This window comes from Ahaetulla prasina, chromosome 6 (assembly GCF_028640845.1).
Source record: "Ahaetulla prasina isolate Xishuangbanna chromosome 6, ASM2864084v1, whole genome shotgun sequence".
Classification (NCBI taxonomy): domain Eukaryota; kingdom Metazoa; phylum Chordata; class Lepidosauria; order Squamata; family Colubridae; genus Ahaetulla; species Ahaetulla prasina.
Genome location: NC_080544.1, coordinates 61,361,296 through 61,385,236, shown reverse-complemented (window position 1 = coordinate 61,385,236; position 23,941 = coordinate 61,361,296). Strand labels below are relative to the sequence as shown.

Here is a 23,941-nt window from a genome sequence, read left to right as displayed (position 1 = left end):
GAAATCCATTAATAAGCAATCCCTTTGGTTCAACAACTTTTACATTGGCTGCCGGACATGCTCCTAAGTAAGAAATGTGTGTGCCCTGGAGGAATCTACCATCACACAGAGGTTTACCCACAGTTGGACTAAATAATTCATCAATGACTTGGACGAGGGATAGATGGGGAACTCATCAAATTTGCAGATGACACCAAGCTGGCAGGAATAGCCAACACTCCAGAAGATAGGCTCAAGTTACAGAAAGATCTTGACAGACTTGAACATTGGGCGCTATCTAACAAAATGAAATTCAACAGTGAAAAAGTAAGGTTCTACATTTAGGCCAAAAACAAAATGCACCAGTACCGTATATGTGGTACCTTGCTCAATAGTAGTACCTGTGAGAGGGATCTTGGAGTCCTAGTGGATAACCATCTAGATATGAGCCAGCAGTGTGCAGCAGCTGTTAAAAAGCCAACACAGTTCTGGGCTGCATAAACAGAGGATAGAATCAAGATCACGTGAAGTGCTAGTACCACTTTATAATGCCTTGGTAAGGCCACACTTGGAATATTGCATCCAGTTTTGGTCGCCACGATGTAAAAAGATGTTGAGACTCTAGAAAGAGTGCAGAGAAGAGCAACAAAGATGATTAGGGACTGGAGGATAAAACATATGAAGAACGGTTGCAGGAACTGGGTATGTCTAGTTTAACAAAAAGAAGGACTAGGGAGACATGATAGCAGTGTTCCAATATCTCAGGGGCTGCCACAGAGAAGTGGGAGTTGGGCTGTTCTCCAGAGCACCTGAGGGTAGAACAAGAAGCAATGGGTGGAAACTGATCAAGGAAAGAAGCAACTTAGAACTAAGGAGAAATTTCCTGACAGTTAGAACAATTAATAAGTGGAACGACTTGCCTTCAGAAGTTGTGAATGCTCCAACACTGGAAATTTTTAAGAAAATGTTGGATAACCATCTGACTGAGATGGTGTAGGGTTTCCTGCCTGGGCAGGGGGTTGGACTAGAAGGCCTCCAAGGTCCCTTCCAACTCTGATGTTATGTTATGTTATGTTATGTTAAATAGCATATCCAAGGCAAAAGAGGCATACAATAGACAAAATACTCTAAAAGAAAGAAAAAATAAATAAAATTATCCTACACTGCAGTCTACTTCTTAAAAGAACGGTGTAATTCTAACTTCAACTCTAATTTATCAAGTCTCTGGATTATTTTTTTTAAAAAGGGTAAAAGTAAAAGATTGGTCAAATAGGCATATTATATCAAAGCATTCATTCCCCCCCCCCATTTATACAGAAGCCTAAAGAGATTTTTATATTGACCAATCCTTTTCTCAAAATATGCTACATATTCCTTCTCATGATTTTCATAATCCAGGGAGTTATTAATCTGAAAAGAGGTGTATTGGCAAAATTGTGGTGAATAATAGAAAACATTACTCTTTAATAACAATATAAAATGTATGTCTCGCCTTCATTACTTGTTTAGGAAAACATGATTGAAATCCATTAATAAGCAATCCCTTTGGTTCAACAACTTTTACATTGGCTGCCGGACATGCTCCTAAGTAAGAAATGTGTGTGCCCTGGAGGAATCTACCATCACACAGAGGTTTACCCACAGTTGGACTAAATAATTAATCAAAGCCTATCTATTCGTTTTTATGTAAAGTAATGTTGGAAGAAATATCCTTCTGGGTTCAGTTCCAAGTGGGGAAAAAGACACCTGAAACATGGAGAGTACTTGGAAAGATGGTTTAATGGTGGACAGGATCACATGGTTTGAGTTCCTGAGCAGAAAAAGGGCAGAGATGTGAGAGTTCCTGGGTTTTATACCCTCTCTGGCTTTGAACTTCCTGGGGCACAAGAAGAGTATCCTGATTGGTTGCTGTCAGAGGTCATAGCTAGCCTTGCTGGCTGATGTAATCTTCCCAGGTGCCATGTGGGGAGTTTCTGTTGCTAGATGGGTCCCATTGTGCAGATGATGGTCCATTGACAAAGGTGGGGGTAGGGAGGCAGGAAGGTGGAAGCTGCTTTGTCTTTAAAACATGTTCTTCATTTCTTATCCAAGGAAATATATTCTGCCTTTTTAATATTTCCCAAAATATTTCATTTTTCTAGGAGAGGGGTAGGTGCTAACTTCCTACAGTTAAAAATATGAACCAGAACATCTATAAAGAGGCTTTCTACAAGGCCTCTACTGATATTATGAAGAAATAAAAACATCCTATAATTAGTCATTAAATAGAAAGCAGACAATGAACAAATAACTGAATATATTCATAATATATCTAAGAAACCTATTTAAGAGATTTAAACCAATTTGAGAAAAAAACAAAAACAAAATATGAAATGATTAGAAAGAAACTGTTAATATTGTTGGAAGAAATGTCCATCTGGGTTCAGTTCCAAGTGGGGAAAAAGACACTGAAAACATGGAGACTGCTTGGAAAGATGGTTTAATGGTGGATAGGTTCACATGGTTTGAGTTGCTGAACAGAAAAGGGCTGAGATGCTGAGCATGCCTTGGTTTTATGCCCTCTCTGAGCTTTGAACTTCCTGGGGCACAGGAAGAGTATCCTGATTCCTTGTCAGACTCCCAGGGGGTGAGAGTCTTAGCTAGCCTTGCAAGCTGATGTAATCTTTCCAGGTGCCATGTGGTGAGTTTCTGTTGCTAGATGGCTCCTATTGTGTTGCAGATGATGGTCCATATACAAAGATGGGGGGAATAGGGTTTCTGCCTCTGGCCCATTGACAAAGTTGATGGGGGAGGCAGGAAGGTAGTAGCTGCTTTGTCTTTAAAACATGTTTCTCTATTTCTCCAGGGAAATGAATACTTGTTAATTATCATACATATAGAATAGAATAGAATAGAATAGAATTTTATTGGCCAAGTGTGATTGGACACAAGGAATTTGTCTTGGTGCATATGCTCTCAGTGTACATAAAAGAAAAGATACGTTCATCAATACATGCTTATATTGTACATGAAAGAACTTTCCCCCTGTATTCATAATAAACCATAAACTAGGAATCATCATTTTGATATTGTCATCAGGAAAATGATCTATACTTCCTTAACAGTAATCACCAAATATTCTCTTACTCTTAGCTAAGACTGAATCTCAGCAAAAGGAAATCTGGAAGATGTGCTAAATTTTGAATGCAAAAAACAGAAACGATAAAAAAATCAGAAACAGAACCCAGAAAGTAAGATGGAAAAAATGTGGAGTAGCATACATTGATCCTATAGATCAGATTTAAGGACTCATCAGTCACAATCAAAGTGATTGGTGATTAATATGTTATTATAGTTATTCCAATATTCCAATCAAAGTGATTGGTGATTAATATGTTGTTATTATGCTATAGTTATTCCAATAGGGAGGAAAAAATAAAGGATACCAATCCTTCCAAAAAGTGTATATGACTTTTAATGACAGGATCCTACTCTTAAAAATTGAGGAAAAAGCTATTTAGGTAGAACGTGAAACTGCAGGAACAATCATTTTGCAATATACTTTTTTTCATTTGTTGCAAATCATCTAACCTGGATCTGAAAACTTACAGTTAACTGCATTGAGTAGTAAAAAGAAAAGAAAAAATACAAGGATACAGCTTTTTCCTGAACAAAAAGGTTGATTAAATGAGAGACAGATTTAAGGGACATTTAGATTTGCAGATCTCAGAATGATTTGCGATAGATTGGATATTTCCTAATCACTGCACACGGTTTACCTACAACCCAATAACCCCCACTCCCACTCCGGTGAGGTATCATATTTTTTTGTGGAACAGCGCTCTGAGCCTTAATCACCTCTGGAATGTCTATTTGCCCACCTGTGTATGGCTTCTCTTTTTGCACCTGGCTTCACCTAGTAAATCTCAGGGTTCTAGTTCCTAACAAAGCAGAGCCTATTAACCCCAAAGTCTGCTCATCCTTGGAAAGCAGGGTTTACAGGCAATCTGGAAGAACCTTCACTTCGTCCTTTCCAGGCAGTGAAATATTCAGCCCACGAAGCCCAGGCGATCGGGAGAGCCTGAACTCGTCGGAAAATGGGAAAGACTGTTCCAATTAAAGAGGAAATTCGGATTTTTAAAAAGTACTGCCTCGGTGAAAGAGAAATGAGAGGATTTTTTAAAATTCTCTTTTTACTTACGCGGGTTAATCTAAATCACAATTCGCGCCTAAAAAACAACAACAACCTGCGCACAAGTGAAGCCTTTATGGTGCCTCTGCCTGCAAACATGCCTGCACGCCTGCAAACGTGTCAGCACATGTCTTTTTCTGAGCACACACACACATGGAAGCGCGCATCTTGCCTTGCGTTCCCTCCCTTCCCTTCCCTTCCGTTCCCTCCCCTTTCCTCTCCTTGCGCGAGCCCGCCTAGGGTGGCTACTGTGGCAGAGATTGGTGTGTTTTTCTCCATCTGCGTCACATGGCTGCCCCTCCCCCCGCTCTCCTCGCCCTTCCCTTCCCTATCGCGGCTCGCCACTCAGCTCAGGTCACTTTGACAAGCTCGCGCTCTCCTCTTCTTCCTCCTCCTCCTCCTCCTCCTCCGCCGCGCAATTAGCATATTAATCAGCCCAGCGATCGGATTCTGAATCGGTCGGAGCACAGGGTCGTCTCGCGCACAGCCAGGCCAACGCAGCTCAGCCCTGCCTTGCCCAGCCCTGGACTCGCTGACGAGCGGAGGGAGAGAGGCATCGGGCTGCCCCACTTACTGCGGTTGCTGTGCTTCCCGGCGGGGAGGCCCCACAATCGGGGGCGGCCTTGCCCAGCGATTGGGGTCTCTCTCAGAGCGGCGGATGCCAGGACCCGCCGAGCGGGCACGTCGCACCTTTGCTGCGCCAGGCCGGGCATGTGAAGATGTCAGTAGGCTGTGCATGCCCAGGTGAGTCTAGGCGCGCGGAGAAAGAAAAGGGCTGGGGCGTACATCCTTTTTTTGCAAGTCCAGGGACTCTCCTTCCTCCTGCCCCTGCCCGGGCCCCTCTGCAGTTGAGAATAGTCGGTGGGAAAACAACCTCGGAGCAATCTTCCTTCTTCCAGGAAAAGACAAGGGAGAAAGAAAATGGCATTTGGGAATTTAGGTTCCCCCGACGAGCACGGGCGCGGGAATTCGGTTTTTTGGCAGCGGGGGTGGGGGTGGGGGGCAACTTGGTATCGGTTTGGGGTTGGGGCGCTCAGTGCCTATGCTATTGATCGTTTTGCTTGGCGTTAACTGTTGGTATCAGTTGAGAAAGACGTCTGGGGTTCCCGAGGGGTTCCCGGCTGGGAGGTGAATATCCGTGGAAGTTACTACGGAAGGGGAAATATCCGTGGAAGGGAAGGCAATCTGCGGGAGAAGGAAAGGGGAACTGGAAATATGCTGCAGGTAATCCGAAGAGGTGCTGAGTTACGGAATCCATATTACAAAAATAGTTAAGAGGGGGACCTGTCCTCACTGGGTCCTATTCTCTAGGGCTTCTCTGCATGGGCAGAGCATTGGCCAGGAGTGTTTGTGTTCACAGCAGAAGGATGCAGCTGGGCTGAGTTGGTTTTCTGTGATTTGGCCTCTCCTTCAAGGTGGAGGTTGACATCTGAAACATCTCTTCCGTTTAGGATCATGAATGCCCATGATTGAAGGCATGCCAATTCTCAAGGATGTGGTTATTGAGTTTGCTCTGTTTGTGTCAGGGCAAAGCCTTGCTCCCTGATGGAGGAGGAGCTCTGTGAAGGGATAGATCTTTGCACTGCTAAGTTGGCCTTTGTGGCCTGGTGGGAGGAGATGATGATAAAGTCTGTTTATGTGGCGGATGGACAGACATCTTCCACCTTTAAGAAATGGAACCTGCATAGCTTTTAAACATGGTTGGCATAGATACAGACTCATCATTGCTGAATAGATTATAATGTACTCTATAATGGCTCTGGGAAGGAACTTAGAAGGAAATGCTACACTGTTAGGTTTAAAGGTTTAAAAAAAGTCAGCATTTATCTTGAATCAAGCTAGATTCCTAGTGACTTTATGAACATGTCTTGATTGTTTGCTTGGCAACAGCATGGAAGCATTCTGTTGTCCTCTTCTCAATTGAGCTGACCTTGCAATTTCATGGTCATTTCCCATCCAAGTGTCAACCAAGGCTAGCATTGCTTAGCTGTCCGAAATCATCCAAGACAGTTGGATACTGACATGTGTTTCTTTCACTGCCCCACAACTTTGCTCATGAAGCTTTTGGATTATTTTAAGGTTCCTGGGTATCTTAAGCCTCCCACAGTGAGATAGATGGCAAATAAATTTAATAAATAAAGAGTACTGGAGTTTCCTAGAGGATATATAAATGTAGAGAAGATTGCATTTAGGATGAGATATGTTCGAAAATTGGAAATGCAATTCAGGTATTACTCTTCCTTAGAAACAAGATTATTTCAGTTTCTCTGCTTGAAATAAATGAACTATGCATTGTACAGGGATAGCTTAGGACTTGGAGACGGACATGTCTGACATATTTGGATGCCTTTCACTCCAGGTACTGTAGTTTGACAGAGAGATGGTTTCTCTCTGAGAATTCCTGCAGTTCTTGAAAAGCAATTCAGCTCCATGCTGAGATTCTGCCAGCTGTGGAACATCCAGGTAGTATATAGTATTTCCCAAGTTGTCTATCTCAGTGCATCATGTTCCTTGCTCCAGATATTGGTAAATTCCTTCAATGTGTATAGAGCAGCACAACCATTCCTCCCTCCTAGAAAGCCAGAACCACATGCCTGCTCTGATGCTGGATATTTGAGTGGCTCACCTCTCTGATTCCGCCATTGCCCCCTACCTGTTGTCTGGCTGAATCTATTTCCTTAGCTTGCAGCAATCCCTGCTTTAAACAAGTCCTTTCCTTTCCTGTTTCCCTTCCCCCACCACCACCGCCACTACTACCTCCTTGTCCTCCTCCTCCATCTCCCGCTGGAAGCTGCCAGAGCGGCTGCTGCTTCCTCAAGCAGAAAGTCACGTGTTCTCCCTCCAAAGCCAGGCCAAACATTTAAAGCACCAGGCACAGCATGGGCTTCTCCCCCTTCCCCCACCCAACTTCCTTTCACACTTTTCCAGGATTCCACCTCTCTCTCCCCCCCTCCCCCCTTGCCCATTGACTGAAATGGGGGCTGGCAGGATAGCTCATGGAACCAGCACCCGGCTCCCAGGCTGCAGCTTGGACATACCTGATTTCTCTGAGGGAATTTCACATTCATACTTGCTCTGTGAGCTTGAGGTTAATTCTTGCTGCATCTGTAGCTAAATGCTCACAAATGTCTGTACAGGATAATGCCATTACTGCTATTTTGCTTTTTAGCTGAGCCTTGGGGAGGGTGGAGGGGCTGTGATGCAGCAAGGATTTTATTAAATCTCACCTTCCTACAACATTGCATTTGAAACAAATGCTGTGTTGTTACTATGCCATGCCCCAAGTTATGATGTAATCATGTTTATAGATAAGGTATTATAATTGTCCTGGGATTCAGAGGGTTTCCTGGAAGAATCAAATCAGCCTGCCCGTTGAATGTGGCCTTTTTTAAAAAATGCAAATAAGAAGTAAACTGCTGGGTTTATATTTTTGTGTATGATTTTTCTTCTCAAATTGAAGCTTTCCTTGTGATTTTGCTCTTGGAGTTCATGACAGACTGTTTATTGGAATGAAGAACAAACAAGCTCCGGTTCTGGTTTTCTGCCAGCTAGAAACATTTAATGAACCTCTCATGTGGCTGCTCTTCTGGGGAGGGGGTGCCTTAACTTGGAGGAGTTTCCAGCTGTGGGTCCCTGCCTTTAAAGAGGAAGCAGTGGCATTTGTAAGTTATAACAAAAGGGCTGCCTCCATTGGTCATTTCTACATATGGTGTAGCCCTGTATTTCTTCTCTTCTCCAAAGGATAAGGCAAAGCGAGTTCCTCATTTTCATTCTTTAGAATGGAGGAAAATATTTGATCCCAGTAGTTGATCTCTTCACTCGTTTTTTTGCTTTACATTTCTCCAGTTTCCCAAATTCAGATTTTTAAAGAAGTTTTCCATTTTTAAAGGGAAAAGAATGGCAAAAGTGTATAATGCAGAAGGAGGGGTATAACTGATTGAAGCTGGTGCTGGACATGCTATCCCTTTGTCACTGTTCACTCACTGAAGCTGCTCTATAGAGTGCATGATGATTTTCATGCAGTCGGGGGACTGTAAGAATTTCTACAATTGAACACAATTGAGCAGAAGTAACTTCAGTTCAAGGGGATTGCCATGGCTAGTATCCTCTAAAACCATTTTAATGGATTGCAGTGCGTCAGGCAAAAAAGTCTGCTTGGAAAATAATGAAAATGTTTAGATTTGTGAATGGTTTTTGTTTTCATGTTTCTAATATGAAAAATTGACTAACAATGTTGAGTTCACTGTATATCACATGCTTATGTCTTGAATCTATTTTCTAAATGCATTCATTGATCTACAAGTATCTGTACTATAATATTGGTGGCTTGATTATCTGCTTCTCTAAACATTAATCTGCAAGACATAAGCTTGTCTTCTGGGAATAGTAAAATTGTCTACCTTGATGTAAAGGTATAAAGATAATACTTCCAAACTCAGTAAATCTGTATATCTGTAAATATTTTGATATGCATGTTTTACAAAATGCCTTTGAATTTTTTCCTCAAAATTTCCCTCTTAGGCACAGTCAAGTAAAGATTTTGGGTTGGTTAGATCTTGTAACTGTGGCCATTGTCTGACAGGATACTATTTTTTTTTTAACCTTGAGGTAAAACTTTATATTTTGGTTAGTGTGCTGCTGAGGATTTCCAAGTTACGATTGGATTACAAGAGCTTTCCTCTCTTAATGTAGAAGTGTCATATATTCCTGAGAATTCAGATAACCTTCCTTGCAAAGCTTTTCTTATATTTTCACATTCCTCTACGTTTTTTACAAATTAGCATGGATTAATTAACTTTCTCTATGAAGCAGGGTAGGTGGATTATAATATATTTGGAAATAAAGGTCTTTAAAGGGTGGAATGGCAAAGAAATACCATATTACCTTATTTCACATCACACACAAAAAACCTTTATGGTATTATGAAACCATTCCTTAAGCTTGCATTTTCTTCATTGGCAGAGTATATAATGCTGTTTACCTTTGTTATTCTACATTAGTATTAACTTTGTTGTTGTTTACTTGCAATATTTTTATTTCTCTTCATGCATTTACTCAAATTTGCTGTTTATTTATTTATTAATAGTTTTATAATGATTCATAATGTTAATACATTTAAAATATATTTAAAAACTCACATTTGCCTGGCTTTGTTGAAATTGATGGGTATAAATAACTGAAGCTGCTTACCTGTCATGTACCTTTCATTTCCACTATTCACCTGATACAGATTGCAAGAATGCAGGATTAGTAACTCAATGTTAAATTCAGTGTGAAATCACAATGATAAATACATTTTCAAATTACAAAGGAAAAGTAGTGCCCGCATTAAAGTATTGTGTCCCAATGTGGAGGCATTCTAGATTATTTTAGTCCTTTATCCTGACTTTATAACCTCAGATATAGAAAATAGAATTTGGAGGCGGGGTGAAATTCAACTGGTTCTATCTGGCTCGGGTGAACTGGTAGTGGTGGCTGTGGGAGTCTCTGCCTACCCGCAAGGACATCATGACGTCGCTTTTTTGCGACAATTTTAAGGCCCTCTGTGCATGTACAGAAGGCTTTGCACATGTGGACAACGGCACGTGTGAGCGAAGCAAGCACATGCATGGTGCATGCACATTTGCAAGATGGTAGGGAAGGTAAGTGAATTTCACCCCTGCTTGAAGGCATTATATCTTAAAACTGAATTGCCAGCAGTCATACTGGAAATTATGGCTGAAATCCTTCCCTTTCAAGTCCCACCACCACTTTCATAGACCAGGTTTACTGCTGCCTGAATAGAATAACACTGTATCATTCATCTTTACATGACACATCATAGCAGCAAATAAGGACCAAGGATCTGATCCAGTGGTTGTACTGTATTCTGTGAAAGAAATACCAAATCTAAATTATTGTAAATATTATCTCTGAATTGCTTTTTGTTCTGAGTGGTCAAGATGGGCTAGGAGAGAGAAATTATCCATAGAAGGTCTTGATTCAGCACAATAGGAGCGTGAGTAAGTTTCTGTGTAAGAGCTTAGAAATTCTACTATCCTGTTCCCCCCCACCAAATAAGACATTCCCTGATAATAAGCCCAATTGGGCTTTTGAGTGCATGGCAATAAGGCCAAGCGCTTATTTTAGGATTCAAAAAAATGTAAGACAGGGTCTTATTTTCAGGGAAACAGCTTTGGGGGACTACAACTGAATGCTTACAATCGTTTACCATCATTCATGCTAACTAGAGAAGCTGTAGCTTAAGTCCAGAATACTTGAAGGCCCATCACAGTGCTCACTCCTCTCCAGAAACGTATTTAAGATATTATTTGGTTTCCACATTTTCAACAAATTCCCCCCCCTCCCATTTTTAAGCACCAGAAGCTAAAGTTTGTTTTAAAAGAAAATGAGATTCCCAATCTGAATACAACGCATGATGAATAAGAATGTTCTCCTCCAGTAAAGGACAGATTGAGATGTAATTTTATTTCCTTTTGAATCAGAAACCAATCCTTAAAAAAAAAAAAACTAGCTTTGTTTATTGAAGCTCTTTAAAGGTTGAAATACTAGAGTGATCTTACGTGGTCTATATCAATGTTTTGAGTGTTACTTCTTGAAACTAGTATAAACTACATAATTTCTGCTGATACCACCAGACATGTTCAAAATAAGAACTAGGCATTTGTTAATCTTTTGACTTTGACGCGTTCTAGCAAATAAATGATACTGTGCAGTTTAACATAGACTCCATTATTGCAATAAATGGGTTAGGAAACCACTTTTCCATTTGGAGCTACTAACCACTGTTACAGGAATGCCAAATAGAAATGAGGGAAGCACACAGACAGATCCTTGATGGTGACTTCTAAATGACAAAAATAAAATTTAAAATAGAAAGTATGAGGAGAGTACTTTAACTAGATTAATGTTGTTTAGTGGATAGTTGTACAAACACAAACGTGACTTAGGTTGATTGACAAGAAAAGATGATATTTCCCAATGAAGTAAGCCATGACCTGGCTAACTTTTCATGTTGCGCAGCTAAAATTGTCCACTAATTCTAATAAATTCCTCAAATTGCATAGTTTGTACATTGAATAATAAACTAATCACATTGGCTTAATTTACACAGCATTCTGAAGCACAACTAGCCAGTCATGTTTTAGCTTACTATGTTGTATAAACCTCATCACCATCAGTGTGTTTATATGATTTGTAAGAGAAGCATATGAATTAAATTCAGACTTTGTGAAAAACACAGATAGAAACCGGGGAAATCTGCACTACCTATGGATTTAAAGGAATCCAGAGTATATGGGAAAGAGGTACCAGAAAAAACTGTGCAAATGAAATATTGACTGAGCAGTGTTGGGCTTTAGGGTTTAAAAACTGCCTGTAATTTCATGAAGAGAGACAAATAATACTGAGTCAAGTTTAAGCAAATGCTGATGTTGTCCAATTTCTCCTAGCAGTGGACATTTGAAAGAGTGCTTGGTAAACCAAAAGGAAGGAATTTTCTTATTATCCAAGCCACAGGATGGCAGTAGTTGCTGACAGGATTTCCCCCCCCCTTCCTAGTGTCTCCCTCCCACCCACCCCCTCTGCAAGTGCAGGGTCTGTCAACTGAATGTTGATCCATTGGTTGCGACAGGAATTGACTGATCAGCTTCTTGCCTGAGCCTGATATCCAAGCTGAGAGAGTGACTAGCTCAAAGTCACCCAGCCAACAACTTGCTTGCCTAAGGCGATACCTAGAACTCACAGTTTCCTGGTTTCTAGCCTGGTGCTTTAACCACTAGACCAAACTAGCTCTTAGATGCTGATAGGAATTGTTGCCCAGGAAAAGAGAACTGGAGATAGGACTTTGCTGCCTGCAATGGCCAGATTAGAAAAGCAGTAGAATGAGGATGGAGACAGTAGGTGGTAAATGGAGGCAGGAGCAGTAAATATCCATCGGTGACGGTTGGTGGGAGATGAGAGAGCTATATTGTCCATGTGTGTGGCTTTTCCTGCGTATGTTCAGAACTGGAGCAGGAGTTAATTGGGAACTGTCACATGCTGGGTGCATGTGAGACCCTGCCAGCCAGACTGCAGCAACTCGCTGTACTCTGCCGCTTGGCTGCCTAGGGGATTCACCAGCCAATCACCTCCAAGAGAAATACAAAAGAGCCTCCTTGCTGCCAGCCTGGGGCTCACTCAGCACTGCCTGGGCATGCACTAGTCTTGGGAATAGAGAGGGGATGGGCAAGGCTGGGGGAGGGGGGACTGCAGGAGGCAGGAAGTGCTTCCTACTGGGACAGGCTAAGCTGCAGCAAACTGGAATTCCCCTTTACCATCCAGCTAGTTTTCTTGCAATCACTCAGATTGTTTTCTGTTGAAAGAAGCTGATTATAAACAAACTCTCAGGTCCCTTCTCCACCTAACCATCTGTCTTTCATATCTGAGAACAACTTTCCTGAGCTGGCCTCCCCTCTCAAGAGTCATATCTGCAAAGATAAACTGACCTCTGAAAACCTATGCTGGAGCAGCTGGAAGAGGCAAATTGCAGTAGAAAAAAACAGCTAGAGATGAAAGAGACCAAAACATTGCTCCCATTGCACTTACACTACAAGCTACTTTTTATCATTATTTTATTTGTGATACAACAGTTGGTTTACATATGGCATAAAGCCATACAATTAAGCTGAGTGGGCAGCTTTCCCAAGATTGGAGGCTGCAATTTGTGTCTCCAATCAACATGAAGGTCAAAGTTGATGTCACTGGTAAGGAAGGTGCCCCATTTTTAGCCTTGGGGGAATTAAGGGTAGGAATAGAGACAGGAATCATTGGGAAACAAATTGTTCCCACTCCTACTTTAAAAAAAACGTTCTTAGATGTTAGGGTATGGTCCAAATCACTGCTAGCTTTTGCAATTCCATTTTGAACTCTTTGGGGGGATATATGAGTGGAAATTGAAACAGTTTGCCTCCTAGTGGCTTTTTGTTCCCAACATCTTTTTAAAAAATAAAAAAAATGTGCTGCTGAAATCAGCCATTTTGCCACCTCTATTCTGACCCATTTCTAAGCTTGTCAACCTCTTTCTTGAATGTGATTCCCAGGACTGTGCAATTATATTTTAGGGAAGCAAATGAAATACCATAATACAAGGTAAATCAGGTTTCCACTGCAATACCACCAAACAATACAAGGTCTTGATTAAGATGTGTTAGTTATTTAGCTGATTAGAAGAATGCAATTTTAAGGTTGAAAGCAGAATAAATTTAGGAAGTTTGACCCTTTCTGATCTAGGACCCTCATAGTAAATATGCTGCATCCATATTTACATTGTGAAACTGGAAGGTTACTTAACTCATCCTCTGGATTTTTTTAACAACTTATATAAAAGACCATGTTTAAGCCATAATCATTATCTCTGCACTGCATATATATTCCTTCATTCTAATAACTCTGACTATAAAATGCAAATAAAAAAAATGTGCTGCTGAAATCAGCCATTTTGCCACCTCTATTCTGACCCATTTCTAAGCTTGTCAACCTCTTTCTTGAATGTGATTCCCAGGACTGTGCAATTATATTTTAGGGAAGCAAATGAAATACCATAATACAAGGTAAATCAGGTTTCCACTGCAATACCACCAAACAATACAAGGTCTTGATTAAGATGTGTTAGTTATTTAGCTGATTAGAAGAATGCAATTTTAAGGTTGAAAGCAGAATAAATTTAGGAAGTTTGACCCTTTCTGATCTAGGACCCTCATAGTAAATATGCTGCATCCATATTTACATTGTGAAACTGGAAGGTTACTTAACTCATCCTCTGGATTTTTTTAACAACTTATATAAAAGACCATGTTTAAGCCATAATCATTATCTCTGCACTGCATATATATTCCTTCATTCTAATAACTCTGACTATAAAATGCAAATAAAAATGGACTACTTAACAGAAATGTATTGTCCTACACCAAAATAATATATAGAAATAAGAACAGTAAGAGTTGTTCCTCCTCTATTTGTAGCAATTAAGTACTCCAGAAAAGCAACAGTATTTCCCCCTTTTTCTAGCTGAATGATGAACAAGAAACTTCTTTTCAGCTGTTTGCTCTGTGAGAAAGAGAATGCTATTCTAATATTGCCAGCTTACAAATAAGTTTCTAACAGATTTTTAAAACGTTCTCTTGAATGAATGAATCTCAAATAGTGAAAGTTACGTTTCAGTGATATTGGTGTTTCATGAAGGTATTTCTATGGACCTTTTCCATTTTGTGAGAATCACATACACATATAAAGTACACAATAGTCACACATTCACCTCCTGCTATGGGAAAATGTATATAGTGTTTCAGTACATATGGTAATATTGAGCATAGAAACTGTGTTGGCTTGAACTACAACTATTACATTAACTATTACAACTATTACTATTAAGCAGTCCAGAACAGTCCAGAAGCAGTAATTCTCAGCAACTATAAAAGTATAATTCCACCTTTAGAATATTTCTTTGCTGGATTTTTCCACTTCACCTTAAAATATTTGGTATAGTAGTTGGTGGGAAAATGATCAGAATAGAGCTGGAAGGGACCTTGGAGGTTTTCTAGTTCAATCCTCTGCTCAAGCAGTAGACCCCATACAATTTGAGGCAAGTGGCTGTCCAGTCTCTTCTTAAAAACCACCTGTGATGGTTTGAAGGCAAGTGTTCTACTGGTTAATTGTTCCATCAGGAAATTTCTCTTTAGTTCTAGGTTGGTTCTCTCCTTGATTAGTTTCCATCCATTGCTTCTTGTCCTGCTTTCAGGTGCTTTGAAGAATAGGCTGATTCCCCCTTCTTTGTGGCAACCCCTTAGATATTGGAACATTATCATGCCACCCCTAGCCTATCTTTTCATTGAATAAGACACTCCCAATTCCTGCAACTGTTCTTCATATGTTTTAGTCTCCAGTATCTTAATTATTTTTGTTGTTCTTTTCTGCACGCTTTCTCAACATCTTTTTTGTATCACGGTGACCAAAACTGGGTGCAATGTTCCAAGTGCGGTCTTACCAAGGCATTGGTGGTACTATCATTTCATGTGATCTTGATTCCATTCCTCTGTTAATGCAGCCTAGAACTGCATTGGCTATTTCTGCAGCTTGGTGTCATTTGAAATTTGATGAGTTCCCTTCTATCCCCTCGCCTAAATGATTTATGAAGATATTAAAGAGCACTGGGAAAGAGGATTCTGTAATAAATTTGCTCCAATTCTTATGATTTGGGAGGCTGATTTGAGATTTCAAAAATTTGTCGTATAATGCTGATACAATATTTTTTATTTTATTTATTTATTTATTTTATTTTATTTACATTTATATCCCGCCCTTCTCTGAAGACTCAGGGTGGCTTACACTATGTTAGCAATAGTCTTCATTCTATTTGTATATTTATATACAAAGTCAACTTATTGCCCCCAACAATCTGGGTCCTCATTTTACCTACCTTATAAAGGATGGAAGGCTGAGTCAACCTTGGGCCTGGTGGGACTAGAACCTGCAGTAATTGCAGGCAGCTGCTGTTAATAACAGACTGCATTAGCAGTCTGAGCCACAGAGGCCCAGGACAGGACAGAGATTAGGACTCTCCAAACTTGGCAACTTTAAGACTTGTGGACTTCAACACCCTGAATTCCACAACCAGACATGTCTGTTAAAGTTGCCAAGTTTGGAGATTCCTGATGTAGATATTAATAGTACTGTATATTGTATTGTCAATATAATGCTAGAAAAGTGACTAACAGTTTAGTGACTGGACGAGAAATATAAAGAGTTTAGCAATTCTTTTTTTTTAAGTTTCCTTTTTAAAGCAAGAATAAACATTGGTCTCCTGTTTATACAGTATTGTATTGTTTGGATATTAACATCATCTTCTTATCTGATGGAATTTGGAAAATGGGCTAGTAGGATCATTTTCACAGGCCTGACAGTAGTGCAAACAGAGGATTTTATATGTATGCATGTAATCTTGGGCAAAGAAAGAAATTGGAGAAATAATAGCAAGAAGAAAATCAAGCCTGCTCCTTATTTTTTTTGCATGAAGAAAATGGGACTTATAGGAAAGGTTCTTATCAGGCAGCTACAGGAGAACTTGTGGTTTCCTTCAGTTGATGGGACATTGGGAGAGGTTGAATAGCTCCTTATTCATCTTCTTGGGAGAAAAAACTTACTACTCGCTTATGGTTCATATGATGCAGATGTTTTATTGATTTATTTTATTTATATCCTGCTTATCATTCAGGAGAGACTACATAGTACTCTCCTCCTATTGCCCCCCACAACATTAACTCCATGAGGTAGGTTGGACTGAGAGTGTGACTGGCTCAAAGACACTCAGTGAGCCTCTGGGGCTGAAGATGGACTAGAATCTGGGACTTCTTGCTCCAACACCAATGCATTGTCCTGGTTTTCTAAAAGTCAGAAGATGGATGGGGGCAAAATTAGATCATTAAGGTGTTCTCAGTGAAACAAACCTACTTCAAGTGAATTTGCTAATGAAAAGTGGCTTATATTTGGTATGCCATGGTAGTGTTATTAAGGAAAAAAGCAGTCTTCCCTAGTCAGATGCTTTCTAGATCGGTTGAATGGCAACTCATAATTTTAGGCCAACATGACTAGTGGCTAAGAGTGTTAGTAATTACGAAGGTTTATTTATTTATTTATTTTATTTTATTTAATCACATTTTTATACCGCCCTATCTCCCAAGGGACTCAGGGCGGTTTACAGCCTATTAAAAACACAAATATACACATATAAATGCAAGATAAAACATTAATTAAAAAACTTATTGAATAAGGCTGAATTAAAATTTATAATTAAAATAATAAAACCCCATTAAAAACTAAATTACATTAAAATCCTAGCCCAGTCCTGCGCAAATAAATAGATGTGTCTTAAGCTCACAGCGAAAGGTTCGAAGGTCGGGAAGTTGATGGAGTCCCAGGGGAAATTCATTCCAGAGGGTGGGAGCCCCCACAGAGAAGACCCTTCCCCTGGGTGTTGCCAGTCGGCACTGCCTGGCGGACGGCACCCCAAGGAGTCCCTCCCTGTGAGAGCGCACGGGTCGGTGGGAGGCAGTCGGTGGCAGCAGACGGTCCCGTAAGTAGCCCAGCCCTAAGCCATGGAGCACTTTGAAGATGGTTACCAAAACCCTGAAGCGCACCCGGAAGGCCACAGGTAGCCACAGGTTCTTTGCAATAACAATTATGTGGGAAGCATCCAATATAGAAAAAAAATTAGGAGAACTGTCCACCACCTGCTGCCCAAAGGATGTATTGAGGGACTAAATCCCTCAGTTTTATGTATCAGTATGCATTCCTTGGAAAATGACTACTGAACATGGATAATATCTTGAAATCTAGATTCAAATGTATATGCTTAGGAAACCAGTTATCTTTGCAATTATATAAAATAAAAATATGAAAAAGTAACTATGCAGATCCTGTAGATTAAAAACATCTCAGAGCTCAGATGCTCAAACATGTAGATTGAAGCACAGATCACAAATGTTCATACTCAGGAGATACAAATTGTTCTATTATTTGCAGAATGCCTAGTGTTTATGAATGTCTACTTTAGTATATTTGCATGCAAATGTTTATTAACACATACACATACACAATATAGCTCAAACACATTCATTGCCCCATATCCTCCATTAGCTCTAGCATCTGGGTTCCTAGGGGAATGTTGAATACACTAGGAAGACAGTTTCTCCTGCCAGCTCTGTCCCAGGAGGACAGTATAGTCCAATCCAGACTGGTTTACAGTCCCTTTTGGGATCCTGCCTAGTTAAATAGAGAGTTCCCTACTGAGTAGGTATTCTTCCTTTTTCTCCTGTTTAATCCCCCAGCCCCGTGTCCAAGCAAGAAGGAACACTTTGCAAGTTATAATCTTAGTGCTGCAGATGCTGCTACTCCCTGTTGAGTTTGGTGTTGTTGTCTGATAACGGTTTTGGACTAACTTGGAATTCACAAACTGTCTGCCCTGTACAAGGGCTCTGCAGCAGATACAAGCTTCTTACCAGGGAGTATTCATTGTGTCATAGGGATCTAGTTAAGGTTTCCCTTTGCAAACGTACTACTATGTTTTCACTTTCTCTTTTCATAGTAGAATTAATTAGAAATGCAGCAAAATTGATTAGTTGAAATGTTTGCTTTAGAAGTATTGTACGTTATTCTCAGCCGAGAAACCATATCAGCTGAAAGCCTGAAACCCATTGTGATGTATCTTTAGAAAGTGACCTTAGAAAGCAATATAACAAACAGCAAAGATGGGGAGATTTTGGAATGGACATCACACAGCACAGCACACAGCAAATTGCTGATGCCACCAGCTCTGCATATATGCACACTATGTAATTCTGTCGTTATCCCATCAAGCAAGGATGGTACTTAGATATACAGTACACAAAGAGTTCTCATAGCTTCCTATCCAGCATCTACAACTATACAGACCAGTGGTTTTCCTTCACAGAGTGGGTGGATTAAGCTGAGCTACTACCATCACCTCCTTGTATACCTCCTTGTAACTAGCTAACTACTGGGGTCTTTTGGTTTTCAAAACATTAGTCTATCTGGTAGCCTGTGATACTGTAGCAAGAACAGCTACAGTGTTCTATGATTATAGAAATGGCAACCTTGGTCACAGTTTTGCAGTTATTTGTGACTTTGTTGCCCTCCCCATGTTTTACCTTCACAGTTCCCCTTCTGAATTTGACTGATTTTCTTTCCTTATGAGTTTTATCCCATGCATTGATTTTTTTTAAAAAAACCTTCCTCCTTTAATCTGGGCAAAGATTATCAGTTGCCTTTTAACACAATGCATTATTTTGGGGGAACAACTTGTTTTATACCAGCTTTTCCCAACCTAGCATCTTTTTTTAAAGAATTGCATTTGCCAGAATTTCTGCCAAACAGGGCTTCACTCATTTAAGGATAGCATCAACTACTTTAACCTTATCAGAATTGTACAATTCTATAGAGAAACTTACCTTGATAAGATTGGGTAGCATCTTTCCCTTCCCTCTGGTCTTATCAAAGGAAAATATTCCCAGTTTATTCACTCCCTTGTTAATAGGATTAGTTTGTAATGTCCTGATCCTCCTAGTGGCCCTTTTGTGATTCTACTCTAACTTATCTGAAACTTTTTAAAATGTATACAGATCTGGGTACAGTATTCAAATGAAGTATGATGAACCCATGATTTGGAAGTTATACTTCTGCTAATGCAGCCAGAAATTATGTTTCATAATGTTTGTTTATTTAAAAGATTTATATGACCAGTTATCTTAAACAATTTTGGAAAACTTACAATTATAAAAACAATAAATACATAAAGCATAAAGCATGAAAACAATAAAATAATAAACAAAAACCTTCTGCCATATCAATTCCCCTTGGGATGCCTCACAAAAAGGCTCAGTTCTCTCCTTCCATATCTTCTACACACACCATCCCAGAATCTCGGTAGAAAGCCAGCCCTTAATGGCCTTCTGAAAGGATAGAAGGGCAGGGACCAGTGGTGAAATTCAGCCGGATCTATCCAGATCATGTGATCCAGTAGCGCCGGCAGCGGGAGGCTCCGCCCACCCACCTGGACATCATCACGTCCTGTTTTTGACCCTCTGTGTATATGTGGAGGAGGCGCACCCACGCTCACATTTGTGATCCATTAGCGAAGGTAAGTGAATTTCACCCCTGACAGGAATAGTTGCTCTCTCAAATTGCTTCCACAAGATAGGGGCAGCCATGGAAAAGGTACACTTCAAACGTCCTGCTAAATGGCCAGATTTCAGGGAGGGGATCTGGAGCATGTCCATCCTATCTGATTTAGTGGGACAGGTGAATATTCTTAGGGAAAGGCAGTCCTGCAAATAACCAGGTCCTTTGTCAGGTAGGGCATTAAAAGTGATAACCAGCACCTTGAATTGCCCCCAGAAGAAAACTGGAAGCCAATGTAGTTCATGCAACAAAGGTGTAGCATGGATAGGTAACCAAGATTGTATCTGCTGCTATGTTCTGCACCAGTTGTAACTTCTGAGTAATCCTCAAGGGCAGAACCATGTAAAGTGCATTGTACTAATCCAGCCTGAAGGTGACTAAATTGTGATTGATTGTGAGCAAGGCTTTCTGGCTCAGGAAAGAGCGCAATTGGTGCACAAGATGAATCCCTAGCCATGGCTGCTACCTGCTCATCAAGTAGGAGCCCTGAGTCCAGAAGGACCAACCCTTTCAGACTTGCAAGTTCTGTTAACATAGACTTACAGTAAAATAGAATTAGTCTATCTTGTTGTGTTTCCTAACTAACTTACCTGGAAGGGCTGACAACAGTTTTGCAAATCTGAAACTTTCATACAAACTTCCTGATACCACTTTTAACTTCTTGATCTATTAGGGTGGATTCTTAAGTTTCCTTTTCAGACAATTAAACCTCTGGGGGCTCCTGCCTCTCTGATTGTTTCCTAGGCAGCATCTTTATGCATTTCACAACTCCCTGTACTAATGTGCTGTTATAATTAATAGGTTGAAGTTGGACTTGGGAGAGACCCAGCTTCAAGTCCAAACTTGATCAGCGCTCACAGGGTGATTTGGGGGTGAGTCATTTTCTTGGCTCAATCTATTTCACAGGAATGTTATGAAGATAAAATTAGAGAGAAATCCTTTTCCCTTCCAAGGCTACCTTGAGTTTTCAGATGGGGTATAAATATAAGAAAAAATTAGCAAAGCACAGAAATTGCAAAGACCTATTTTGATAATATCTTCTAAAACTAGTTGATAGCTATTAATGACTATCAATTTAAATGTGACATGAAATCTCAGAATCCAAAGCAGATTTTAATTAGTGACTTTAAGGAGCAAAGAAATAAAAACTAAGACTTCCACGTCTTTAGATGGGACATGGTTTGGCATTTGATGCTTGGCCATTCTTGTGGTTGAAGAAAATGTAGAGAGTATACAAAATAATCAAAATCACATAATATTATTGGGGCTGAATACTTTGTTGTCTTATTCAATTTTGAGAAAATCAAGGGCTCAGTTCAGAAGGTCTGAAGAAAACACTTAACTTTCTGAAACAAGTGACAGGAAGCACCTGCTCAGCAGTGGCCTCTACACTTGCAGAGTTTACCCTGCTTCCAATGTATTATTTTAGTAAGTCACAGAACAGACCTGCCTGTTTCACAGATGGAAATGTTCTCCCTCATGCACAAACAGAACGATAAGAAATGCCGGATAGCAAAGGTAAAGATTTGCTATCAGACTGATACTCTGTTTTGGTGCTTTCTGTAGAAATCAGGTTCCAGAAAATATTGACCTTGCATTCCCGATACCTTCAAGTCTGAATTCTGTGCACGTGGTTTGCAAATTTAATTTAATTTTTCTGCATCTTCATATTTCCCAATGTATTGTAACCATTGCTGTTCCAATCTTAGCAAGTAGAGGGAGGCACCTGCAAAAAAGGCCTGAGTTTCTGAACAGCTGTGTCTCTTATAATAAGAGGAAATGCTGCTTGTCTGAGAGTGGCATCCACTGCCACGTGGTTGGATCAATGGCCATAAAGCTGTGTCCATGTGATTTATGTCTCCCAGAGCAGCAGTGCTAGCTGCACAGTGTGCAGTAAAAAGCCTGATGAACCAGGACATACAACAGAACTGAAAAGAAAGCTGCAGGTATAAAAGGGGCTGGGCTGGGGAAGATGGTATTGTAGGATTTCTGAATACAGGGTTTGGGGGAAGAATACATCAATGCCTCCTGCTGGGGACTAAATGGGACTTTTGCCAGCTACATCCAAATCCATCTCAGCATTCATCCAGTGCATCTTAAATTATTAACTTGACCATGGGCATGGCCAGAATCAGCTGGAGTTGCTGCATCTCAATGGGTCTGCATCTAAGTCACATAGCTTCAAGCAATGCTGTATATCTAGAATGCCTTCACAAAGCTTTCCTCAGTTTGCTAACTGGTTTTTTTAGGCTCTGACTTTCAGAATTCTCAACCAAAATGGCTTTATTTTTGTAGGTTTAAAATACTAGGAGTCGAAAACAGCCATCTGGAGGGCACCATATTGAAGAAAGGGTAGAGAGTAAGATCTATCCTGGTGCTTATACAGTACATATTTTCCATTTCCCCTGTGTTGCTTCTAGGATTAAAAAGAAAAGAAATAACAGATTAAGTTTATTTAAACTACCATAGTTGACCAAATTTTCCAGGTCTGGTCCGTCCAGAGTTTTTTTTTTGGTTTTCCCAAACACCTCCAGAAGAATTTCTGGACATTTGTTTTAGTTATGTTGAAGGGGTGAAAGCAATTCTCTTTTACACAATGCCAAATTAACATGAACATACTTCTAGTTGTGTGTTCTGCCAAAGAAGCTATTGGTTTCATTTATTCTAGAAACATGGATACACACACACACACACAGAGAGAGAAAAACATTTTCTATGTATGTATGTTATTGCAACACTATTTCATGTGGTATCCCATCTCTGCCGCAAAACCATTGATCAGAAATACTCAAGCTCAGTTCTATTGGTGTAAAACATTAATATGTTTCACAGGGTTATTTTGATAGCAAATTCAATAAAGCCTATAACATAGTTTGCAAATTAGAAATCCCATAATAACTATAACTTTTGTTTCTAGCATTGGGGGTGTTGTAATTTGTTTTAATATTTCATTTTATAGTATTCAGTTCTAGAAACTCAACTTTGGTGTTTAGGTTAATATGGATATCCTTTGCAGTACGATAGCAACATAAATGTGGAAAGGAGAGAGAAAGGGTTTGTAACAGGATATTTTTTTGTAGTATTCTGCAATATATACAGTATCAAATTTCTAGTATCTACAACAAAGAACTGTAAATGTTCACTTTAATTAGGAAGCACAAATTTTGAAAAGATACTAGATTAAGAAATACTCATCACAATACCTCTATGCTGTCAGGTATTTAGTGTCCCTTAATTATCTCATTGGCACTTATCACTATGTAAAATAAAAAGTCACCAGCTAATTCATGAGAGAAGAAGGATTTTCTTCAGAAAGGTTATTGTAAAGGTTTGTATTGTCATTATCATCAGTGAACTTTAGGTTTATCTGAAAAACTGGATTGTAACTAGTCCTTTTTGAGTTTTCCATGGCTATTCACATTCTGTCACAAAGTGTGCTGCTCAACATTTGGGGAATAATGAGTCTATGTCTCTGCTATCATAGTGAACCATAATTGGACCAACATACTTCCCAGTCAGCATCACTGCAGCCATAGCAGCTGGTTATGCCAAATGACAGATCCACAATCTCTTTGTGCCAGAAGGAACAGTTTACCCTGTTGCTATACATCTACTTTGTAATAAGTATTTTCTGCAAACCCAAATTTGTAAAAAGACTGTTGCTAGCCTTTTGAATTTGGGTCAGCTTAACTTTAGAGTTTGTTTGTTTTTTAAATATATACATTGTTTTGCATTTCATTTAGTAGCATAGGAGCAATTCAAGGAATGTGTAAATACTGCCTTTGTTTACTATGCTAAAATTTTATGTTGCACTTGATCTGAGAATATTTCTGGTGTAATTAATTTCAAATAACATGTAGAATGTTGGGTTGGGGGGTTGCAAAAAAAAAAAAAAAGGATTCAGCAGTCATTAAGCAAGATAATTTGAATAGTTTGCCTAGAATGGTGGATTCTCACAACACACTAAGCTAAAAAATGGTTAATTTGTGGCTCAATGTACTTCGCAAATCCAGGGAAATAGCTTACAAACAATGATTAACTATGAATTAGCATGTTGTG

The 23,941-nt window shown here is 39.8% G+C and overlaps 1 protein-coding gene across 3 annotated transcripts in view; it reads left to right on the top strand.

Moving 5' to 3' along the window:
- The first annotated feature begins 4,419 nt into the window (after window positions 1–4,419).
- The window catches only part of LDB1 (LIM domain binding 1), a 58,175-nt gene continuing 38,653 nt past the window's right edge, over window positions 4,420–23,941 (top strand). Inside the window, exon 1 of one of the 3 annotated variants that reach the window (XM_058189301.1) lies at window positions 4,420–4,894. In XM_058189301.1, coding sequence (XP_058045284.1) covers window positions 4,870–4,894 — 25 coding nt within the window. In that variant the 5' untranslated portion in view covers window positions 4,420–4,869. The remainder of the gene's footprint in view (window positions 4,895–23,941) is intronic. The other 2 variants (XM_058189299.1, XM_058189298.1) reach the window with 2 other exon arrangements.